Below are 9993 nucleotides of genomic sequence, written 5' to 3'. Positions count from 1 at the left end.
GAAGTGTGAAACTATTTCTTCTCCGTGGTTCTATCTCTATAATTGTTCTTATGTAGGCAATTCTTTATGGTATTTGGAGTTTGAGTTTTCAACACTATCCCCCTGCTTGTCAAGCCTCCGTTGGACATTCGTGTCCTCTTAATGTATGTGCTGCAGTTAGATAGTACCTGAATGGATACTAAAGGGTCATGATTCTTCATTTTTATGTTGGGTCCTTTTCTTTTATGATATGAGTGAGATCTCATCATGGATCTGTGATAATGGTCTCAAAAGATGTCCATCAGATTTTCACTGCATTCATCTGGAACTGGACATGATCATTTCTTCCCTCAGCAAAGTCCATGCCAAGTAGGTAGAACACTTCTGCAGTAACGTTTTAAGGCAGTGTGCATCTTTTTGTTTGTTGATCTTCTTGGGGAGTATGCAACAATTGCTACTTTTGCTTCACGGGTTGGCATTGCTCCTTTTTTCCACTACAAGCATAACTTAAGTTGGAGTAAGATTGAAAAGTGCCACTTGTGATTTGATTGGTTCAACAAAAATGTTGTATTTTGTGTACTAGCGAGTCCAAAGTCCTCCGGCATATGTAACCCATGCCTGTGGTTCCTCTGCTTTCTTCTCTAGAAGCCCATTAAAATGTTTCTTTTGCAATTTGTGCTGCTCACTAGAGCAGACAAACATTTGCAGTATTTCTGTAGTTTTGCAACTTTACAACTCTCTGCAGAAAAAGGTTAGAAGGCAGATCCCTTTAGGATCTGTATGTGACGTCAAGGAGATTCTGATTCTAGTGCCCAAATTCTTAAGTAACATCAAGGAAATCCTGAACTTCTTGTTTGCCAAATGTTTTTCCCTTTTCTTCCTGGGATGAAGTCGGTCAAGTTTCACTCATCAGGAAGGTTTCTTCAGGACATGCCCTGCAAATTCTGCAATAGGGTAATAAACATTTCAGTTTGCAATAGAAATTTCATATTTTGCATAGACTCGAAGGAACTGGCAGAGTGTGCATGTTGTGTCTGTCATACATGGGGTGTTATTCCTTGCATAAGTTGAAGCTAGAGGTACGCAACCGTGGGTCAGAGAGATGTGCTCATGAGCTTACCGGTACATCAAAGAGAATTCCAGTTCGCATTCTCTCTTGGAACTTGGTTGAATGCTTGATTTTTTGTGGATCCCTCATTTACACCATCTTACATCTCAAGACTCGGGCACATGATATCGGACGGTCAGAGGACAACTATCTGTCTTCTCATGAGATATCTCTCCTTACTCCATCATAAGATTCGGAACATGAAAATGCACTTTCCTTTTTTTTTTTTTTGGCTTGCAACTGATTATATTCTTCACCGGTGCTCTGATACGAATTCGTATGCGCCTTACATAGATACAAAGCTTAACCATTATCAGATATTAGAGACAATCTAAAAACAATTTCTTTTTGTATATTTATATAATCAGCTTATGGAAAGTATGCTGTCCACATGGGGACGATGAGGAGTCAAACCCTTTAAGTACTATTTGGCGGATGACCAGATCTGCTGACCAGATCTACTATTTGGAGGGAGACAGATAATTGTTCCTTTACGTCTAGTTTGAGAACTGTTGCCATTATAGTGAGAGACATTGTTGACAACCGAACTAAGATTCCAAAGTACCATGATATATTAGCGCACCATCTTTGACATATAAGCACGTAAAGGTTCGAATCAGTCTCGTGAAGGGGCCGACTTTTAAATCATGAACTAGGGAAGAGGTGGATAATGTTGGAAATTCCCAGTTTGCTTCCTATTAGAACGTCCATGCCATCCCATCTTATCCAGGAAATGGGAGTGTCCGTCCGCTCCACATAAACGTGCTCCTTTGTTTCGGGTCATGGTTTTGTTTGGATAGATTTTGCCGAAGACTTACTATGAAAATACCTTTTTTTAACCAACAAATTGTTATATTATGAGTTTTATTTTTCTTAGTTAAAAAAAATCAGGAGGGTCAAATATCAAAATTGCCATTTTATGTTCCTTAAACTAAATTTATTTGTTAAATGAAAAATATTACTAACATATAGTTAAATGTATATGGATCATAGGACACAACCAGTCTAAGATATACCCATGGTTAGTGAGTTATCAGGTGTATGCATAACAAAATGCCTTTAAATCTGCTGAAAAATATTACTGTATGCCATTTTATTAACTTTTTTTTATAGTGAAGCATTAGATTCGAAAAATAATTTTGGGTAACCTTAACGATTACTTCTGAAAACTTAACTAAAAGGTGTAGAAAAAAATTGTCAATAGCAACAAGGGAAATATGAAGTTGTCAGTTGCCTGCAAGTTATAAATGAGTTCGGTGATGGTTTTCTATTTCATTTAACTGACTTGAATTTGAAGAAGTACGTTTAGACTTGGAATCTTTCACTTCCAACTTCATTTAAACGTGGTTTTTGCACTTAGAAAGACGAACCGCTTGAGAGAAACTAAGCCAACGGAACTCATCGAGGTTGAGTCGAGGGATTCATGCATAGTCCAACCTATGTGGGGAAACCACAGACCAGATGCATCACAGTACAGGGAAATCTTGCTCGACGACGACAACATCAAAGAGTTGGCTTGCCCTGCCCCACCTACCCTTGCCATCCAGCCCTCCGCACGTTCCACATCATTGAAAGATCGGGAGTTGAACAGCCAACTCCTTCGGCCTCGGCCATCACGCCCTCTCTTCTTCCCTCCTCAAATCCTCCGCTTCTCTCTCGCTCTCACCCTCTCGCTCTGTTCTTACATCACCAAAGTGTAGAAGGCAAGCGAAGAGGCCGGCTCCGCAATGGCGTCTTCATCCTCGGCCATCTCCTCCACCAGATTTACTCAGCCCCCAATCAAGAGCAACCCCAAATCTCCCTACTATCCCCTCCCTAGTTCCCCATTTCTGGGCTCCCACTCAAAGCTCCGGCGCCCATTTTCCCTCTCCTTGAGATCTCCTGGCAGAAGAAGCTCCTTTTCTAGCGCCCTCAAACAGAAAATCCCAAAAGCGACCGCCACTACTGCGGCTGATTCTCTGGTATGAAACCATTACATTGATTTTTTTGAAGTAGTTGCGAATTTCTCATGTTGCTTTTAATGGGTACGTTAATCCAGTTGATCACGAAAGAAGAAGGACTAGAGCTCTATGAAGACATGGTGCTGGGGAGATCGTTCGAGGACATGTGCGCCCAGATGTATTACAGGGGCAAGATGTTCGGCTTCGTTCACCTGTACAATGGGCAGGAGGCTGTGTCCACGGGCTTCATCAAGCTGCTGAAGAAGGAAGACTACGTCTGCAGCACCTACAGAGATCACGTCCACGCCCTCAGCAAGGGCGTCTCTTCGCGGGCGGTCATGAGCGAGCTCTTCGGCAAGACCACCGGGTGCTGCCGCGGCCAGGGCGGCTCAATGCACATGTTCTCCAAGGAGCACAACGTCCTTGGCGGCTTCGCCTTTATTGGTGAGGGGATTCCCGTCGCCACCGGTGCGGCCTTCACTACAAAATACCGAAGGGAGGTCCTTAAGGAAGAAGACTGCGACCATGTGACGCTTGCATTCTTCGGCGACGGGACCTGCAACAATGGGCAGTTCTTCGAGTGCCTGAATATGGCGGCGCTTTGGAAACTGCCCATCGTGTTTGTGGTAGAAAACAATTTGTGGGCCATCGGAATGTCGCATCTCAGGGCAACTTCTGATCCGGAGATCTGGAAGAAAGGGCCGGCGTTCGGAATGCCGGGGATTCATGTTGATGGTATGGACGTTTTGAAGGTGAGGGAAGTGGCGAAGGAGGCAATCGCGAGGGCGAGGCGAGGAGAGGGGCCGACTCTGGTTGAATGCGAAACGTATCGATTTAGAGGACACTCCTTGGCCGATCCTGACGAGCTTCGCGATCCTGGTAACTTGTTAAAAAACCAAAACTTCTGGCTCAGTTACTGTTTCCTATATATATTCATCTACTTTTTTGGTGTTGGAAATGAGTTACTCATATCTATCTGATGCTTGACCAAATTCACTTACTTGGGCAGCTGAGAAAGCTCACTATGCTTCAAGAGATCCAATTGTGGCGTTGAAAAAGTACATAATTGAGAACGACCTGGCTACAGAATCCGAGCTAAAGGCGATTGAGAAGAAGATCGATGAAGTTATTGAAGACGCGGTTGAATTTGCGGACCAGAGTCCTCTGCCCCCACGAAGCCAGCTCCTTGAGAATGTCTTTGCTGATCCCAAGGGTTTCGGTATCGGTCCTGATGGCAGGTACAGGTGTGAAGATCCTGGTTTTACAGAGGGTACTGCTCAGGTCTAGGATTGACCGAATCATGTATTGCTTTTTTGTCTATTATAGACGTAGTAGCGATTTTGAATTTATTTGGGTGGTAGTCGTTCATATTGAGCAAAGTTAATATCATGGGTTTCAGCCAGAGATATGCAGTCGGATCTTTGTTCTTTGTTTTCTTCTTTTCTTTTTTGCTTTGCTCGTTTCATATTTGTGGTATAAGCTAATTTCGGAGTTTATTGTTTTTATCTTTCATTTTTTCTGCTGAAAAAATGGTTCATCAGAAATAAAATTTAATCTTGTCAATTTAAGATCCTTAGATGCTAATGATGAGCTACTTCTTGTGCCAATTACTATGTAAATGAATTTCGTGCTGGCGAAAGAGACCCGCTTTTGTTTTCTCTATACTATTGCTTGTAGATTTAAGTGCATCCCAGGAAGCCTGCCTTGTTTTCTAACTCTTGTTTCCGCGCTTCAGACTGCTTTTGAGGTCCCGTTGCCTATGCTAGTGTACTATTTCTCGGGATATTCGTTCGTCATTACCATTTGACGTATCACTTCTTCTATCTTTCCCAGTTACTGGTAATTTTGGATTTGAGTTCATGTTAATACTTCATATGGAAAGGTATGACTTGATCAATGTTCTATTTTCATTTGGGGTAATTGAAAGATCCACAGTTGTTGGTTGATAAAACATGTCATCCCTTTTCATGTGAATTCTTAATACTCCCATCTTTGCAGTGCTTGATCAAGATTTGGCTCCTAAATGTGAAAATATATCTTTAACTGGCTTGTTTTCTTCCAAAGATATCCTTCAAAATTTGATCGTAGTCATGCAATTAATAAAGCTCTTGCAGATTCTTGGCAGGAATTGGTTTTCATATGCAACTTTATTTGGTGATAATCAAAATTTATTTATATGCATGCTTGTCAATTTATCTGGTTTTCTGCATTAGCATGATGCCTCAGGAAATTATCCTGTGCTTCGTACTTGCTATGATAATGATTGTTAAAGAGATGACGTCGCAGGATGTCTTTCAAAGTATGCTTCTTATTCCATTGTTCACTGAATTTCCTTTTAAGTTCTTTTTTCATTCTTCTGATGACCAGTCGTTTCTGATGATGTCCCTGGTCTTCAGGATCCAAATATGATATCGTATTCTTGAAAGGCAGTCAATATCTTGATGTTAACAAGTTGAATAATTTTAACACAAATATGGACCTTTGCAGTTTGTCATTGTTCTGTTCTTTCAACTGACTTTCGCTTTGTAATGCTATATTCACATATGTTATATGTGAATCTGACTGTTTACTTTGTTGATCTGCAGTTTCTGCTGGGATAAATAGTTAATTTTTTTATTATAAAACGTCTGTTTTCCCCTCCTGAAACTCAAGGATCGCATCTGCGGTTTCTGCTTAGAATAAATAGTTAATTTTTTAAATTAAAAAACATCTGTTTTCCCCTTCTGAAACTCAAGATCGCATCTGCAATTTTAAATGCACTATGTTCAGTTTTACATCTGATGTTTGTGATGTAGTTGCTGGGCCAAGCTCTTGCTGCTATTGTTTTTTTTTTTTTTTTACTCCTCCTCTATTACTCCATCACGACTGTAACCTGGGAAAATTTTCTTGTCATAATCCCTGCATGGTCGTTTACCTTCCAAAATCAGAAGAAATATGGTATCTTGTCCTGCAGCTTTTCAAATTTCCCCTTGAGTCTTCCTAATTTTCAGAAGGAAAGACCAATGCTGTTGAAAGGTGAATCTATTTGCCCTTGTTTGGATGTATTCTGATCGTTGTTCTTGTGTAGGCAGATTCCCTTTACTGGATTTTACAGGAGCTTTCAACACAATCCCTCCACTTTTTGAGCATTTTCTGTTTGATTCCCTAGATGACATCTCTTAGCAGTCTTCAACCTAGAGAACTTCTTCAGGTTTTTTGGCTAGACCCTTACTGGTTTGACTAAATGTCGTGATGCATATTCGGTTGATCATATATGCCGTCACTACATGAACTGAAATTAGATGATCCGCAAGGAGATGTCAAAGACTTTCTGTTCGATCCTTCTTCCTATGACATGCATGGGAGATCCCAGCATGTTTCTGCGATAAGGATCGTAAAGGACGAGAATAAAATTGTCCAGCCAGAACTGGGCATAGAAATTTTCATCCCTTAGCAACACCTATGTGAAGTGGTACGTAGAAATGGTTTCTCCTATGAAGTAATATTTTAGCGCATTGAGCATGTTACTCTTTTTAGGGCTCACTTTGGTGCGTTCTATTGGCATTGCTTCTTATTTCCACCACAGGCTTATCTGCAGTAGAATGAGTAGAGTACTTTCTATGAAGATTAGTAGATGCCAGTCTCGATAGGTTAGCCCAAATGGCATCTTTGTCTGCTACAGAATCCAAGTCCTCCATTCTTAAATGCATGACTATGGATGGTCTGCTTTCTTTTCTACTTGCCAAGCGAAAAGCTATTTGCCAATTTGAGCTGCTGATGAGGGTAGGCAAGCATTCGAAGTATTCTCTAGTTCTGCAACTCTCTGCAGGAGGCTTAATGATAGATCCATATTGGATGAATCACTATGTGAGCATCGAGAGCTTTTGGTGTTGGTCTTCAAACACTAATGTTCAGCTGCATTTACGAGTTGCTGAAGGTATCCATAATCTCTTTTGTGCTCGCTATGCTGGATTTTTCTCCCTCTAGGTTGAATTTAGTGAAGCTTCACTGACGAGGAACACTTCTTCAGTTCATGATGCCCTGCAAATTCTGCATTTGGACAAGCAAGTTTTCATTTGGTATAAATAGCTGTTCATGTTTGCATGATTGTTTGGACTCATAGAAGTTAGAATAGCGTGCAAGCTGTGGTTGTTATACATAAAAGTATGGTTCGACTTTCAAGGTGTCACTCCATTCATAAGTCAGCCGCAGGCCTACATCCTTGGGTTGTTTCGAGTTCCGGGCCTATTGATTCGTGAAGGGATCTAAGAAGCTGCTCTCATTTTGGTTCCTTTTTGTTGGACACCCACAGGTCGAGATATATGGGCTGCATAAAATAAAAGGGAAGCACGTATAAGCCTTGAGATGGGTTCTTGTCCTAGGTAGCAAGTGACTAAGGGTGCGTTTGCTTGAGCAAATGGTCCATGGAGACACAGTTTTGGAAGAGGTAGGACATTAGGTGCGGGACCATTTGTCCATGGTTACTGTCTTCCTTTAAAGTAGACATGGATTCTTGAACTATTGAACAGTGTCTGGTAGTGGATGGAGACAGGAAAGAGAAAATTGAATGTTGTATTACATATATAAAAGTGCACTATTAACCTATTGACCGAAGTGCCACCATGAATAAATATTGTATGTTGGTAATTGTTTTACATGTTTGTTCTTATCTGCTTAGTATATCAAACAAAATCATATTAATAAATTTTAGCGTTTCACAATTTAACTGTTAAATATTTCAAGTTACATCAAAATGTTGATTATAGAAGGTAAGTGAAGTGCATGTTGCGAGCGATTTGTCGAGTGTTATTGCATGGAGGAGGGTTCCTTCCTGCTCCACGACATTTCGTTTACAAATTTGTGTTTGCAGTTCCAGCGACCATGTTAACAAGCAACGACAACCAAGAAGCAACAACTCCCTGAGAGTTAAGACCCCTATACGCCCCACGCCCTACTCCATATGGCTTTTACAAGTACAGCAAAGCAGAGCGTAGATTGACAGAGCCGAGGCTCGATCCAAAGTCTCCACCTGAATACCCTTAACCTCATAAGATCGTGTTTGGCAGGAAGATCTTGTTCGGTAGATTACAATCACAGATTCACAGTGAACAAGCACAAGCCATAGTTTTATTTTGTGGTCCGTTCCAATGAACTACCAAAAGAGAAATAGCTTTACATAAATGTAATCTTTTGAATAGCTCGTATAACAGGGGTGCGATGCAACTTGTTAATATAAAAGCAGGGAACTTTAAGTTGGTGATCACGTGGATGCATGTGTTTCTCCTTCATTAACTCGAGAATCTATGGCTACTGAAATGTTACTTCCCCCCCTACCTCATTCTCTCTCTCCAAGACTGCCCATGATGGGCGTGGAGGCTGGAGTCCAGGCTAAGTTTGGACTTCAAAGCATCAAGGGGATTCTCGATTGCGCAAGTCTAAAATTTTGAAGTGACTTGAGATTTTAGAATCTCCAGATTTCAAAATCCTTGATTTTTAACAAAGACAGAAGTTTTTTTGTTTGAAAGATGCATAAAATGTTACATCGTGAATCTGTAATCCTTGCGTAGCAAAGTTGTGGAATTTGAGGCCATAGAGTTAAGGTGAGCCTCATCTTAAATCATCTATGCCCTTGAGTCTAGGAAGCGGGGTAACCAAAGGTCCACTAATGGCGTGATATATTACCTTATATTTATCCTTTCTTATATGGAGTGACGTGAAATACTAGTGATGTGCCTTTCATCAACGAGTGTAAAAGGCGGAGATTTATGACCATGGTAAGCGCGACTTTTGCATATGCACCATCAACCTGTTATTTATGTAAACTAAAATTCAGCTACATATACTTTTCAAGAAACCATAGAATTGTCAAAATATCCAATCCGGTCGCTTAGTTGCATTAATAGCCATAGTCGCATATTTATATTGGTCAGCAAATACAAGTAAATATCTAACTTGAATCATTATGGAGTTGTATAAGATAAGAACAGAAGTGCGAAGGTTTTGAATCAGAGGCAACTAAAATTAGGTAGGAGAAACGGGCACCCGTGAGTCGGCATTACGAAATTTCTGATAGTTTCTCTCATCATGACAAGTACAATGTTACGTATGTCTAAAAGCGGACAAAGGGGCGGTTTTGGAAACAACTTCATGGAGAGGACGGAAATTTGTAACCCGGTTTCTCAACTTGCATTGAAAGAATTCTCTTTGATTCTTCAAACTGTCTCCTTAATTCAAAGATGAAGGTAGATTGAGACTGAAAACAATCTGCCAGTCCATTTGTTGATTTTCCTCGTTCTGATTAGAGAAATCAATATTTGGAGAAAGCTGGAAACTGTGAGCCTCTCTCTTTCTTGACAAGAGAGTGCTTCAAACTTCAAATATTAAGGCAAACATCTCAAAACTGCATTGCCAACAGATATCAACATCATATTTACACACAACCCACCAAATCGAAACCAGAAAGAAAGAAAGTTGGCTACGCAATGCTCAATGGACAACGAGGGTCTCAAAGCAATTCACACCGTCGAATTCCGGTGCAATCATCGGTTGCAATTCCCTCTTTTTCTCCACCACCGCCGCCTCCTCTTCGTTCACCCTCCTCTGATGCTCTTTGATAGCCAAAAACTGAGTCACCGACGAGAGAAAAAGGACACGGAAAAGGAGCCCGTCAGAGACACCAATACACAAAAATGAACACGAGGAAAAGAAACGGAAGCACGAAAGGGCCAGAAACCAAACGCGAACCTTGTCCTTCGCAGGCTGATGAGTGAGGAGAGCCGAGCCGACGGCCGCGGCCGCCATGGAAGCCGTGACGACGGGCGTCATGCTCGCCATGGCTTCTCGGAAAATTGGAGGCGAACCGGGAAATCTAGAGAGTCGGGGATATGGATAACAGGGGAGCTGGCCTGGATCTTCCCTCCACGCTCATTTCTTTCACCAATTCTTGGCTTCTTGCTGAGAGGGGAGCGCTTCAATAAATAGCTGGCC

The 9993-nt window shown here is 41.3% G+C and overlaps 1 protein-coding gene across 1 annotated transcript; it reads left to right on the top strand.

Annotated features, from left to right (window-relative positions):
- The first annotated feature begins 2627 nt into the window (after window positions 1-2627).
- On the top strand, window positions 2628-4595 carry LOC116259892 (pyruvate dehydrogenase E1 component subunit alpha-3, chloroplastic-like). Its single transcript, XM_031637875.2, has 3 exons — window positions 2628-3048; window positions 3126-3906; window positions 4037-4595. Exons 1-3 carry the CDS (start codon window positions 2815-2817, stop codon window positions 4312-4314), a joined length of 1293 nt encoding a protein of 430 aa, XP_031493735.1. The 5' UTR covers window positions 2628-2814; the 3' UTR covers window positions 4315-4595.
- Window positions 4596-9993: the final 5398 nt, after the last annotated feature.

This window comes from Nymphaea colorata, chromosome 9, assembly GCF_008831285.2.
Source record: "Nymphaea colorata isolate Beijing-Zhang1983 chromosome 9, ASM883128v2, whole genome shotgun sequence".
In the NCBI taxonomy this organism is placed as follows: Eukaryota; Viridiplantae; Streptophyta; class Magnoliopsida; order Nymphaeales; family Nymphaeaceae; genus Nymphaea; species Nymphaea colorata.
Note: the sequence above shows the minus strand (reverse complement) of the source record. Positions and strands in the feature narration are given on the sequence as shown.

Bases quoted from the DNA above. Each gene is read 5' to 3' on its own strand.
- LOC116259892 (XM_031637875.2), top strand. From the start codon at position 2,815: ATGGCGTCTTCATCCTCGGCCATCTCCTCCACCAGATTTACTCAGCCC. The intron at 3,049-3,125 runs GTATGAAACCAT...ACGTTAATCCAG, and splicing joins CTACTGCGGCTGATTCTCTG to TTGATCACGAAAGAAGAAGG. The intron at 3,907-4,036 runs GTAACTTGTTAA...TTACTTGGGCAG, and splicing joins TGACGAGCTTCGCGATCCTG to CTGAGAAAGCTCACTATGCT.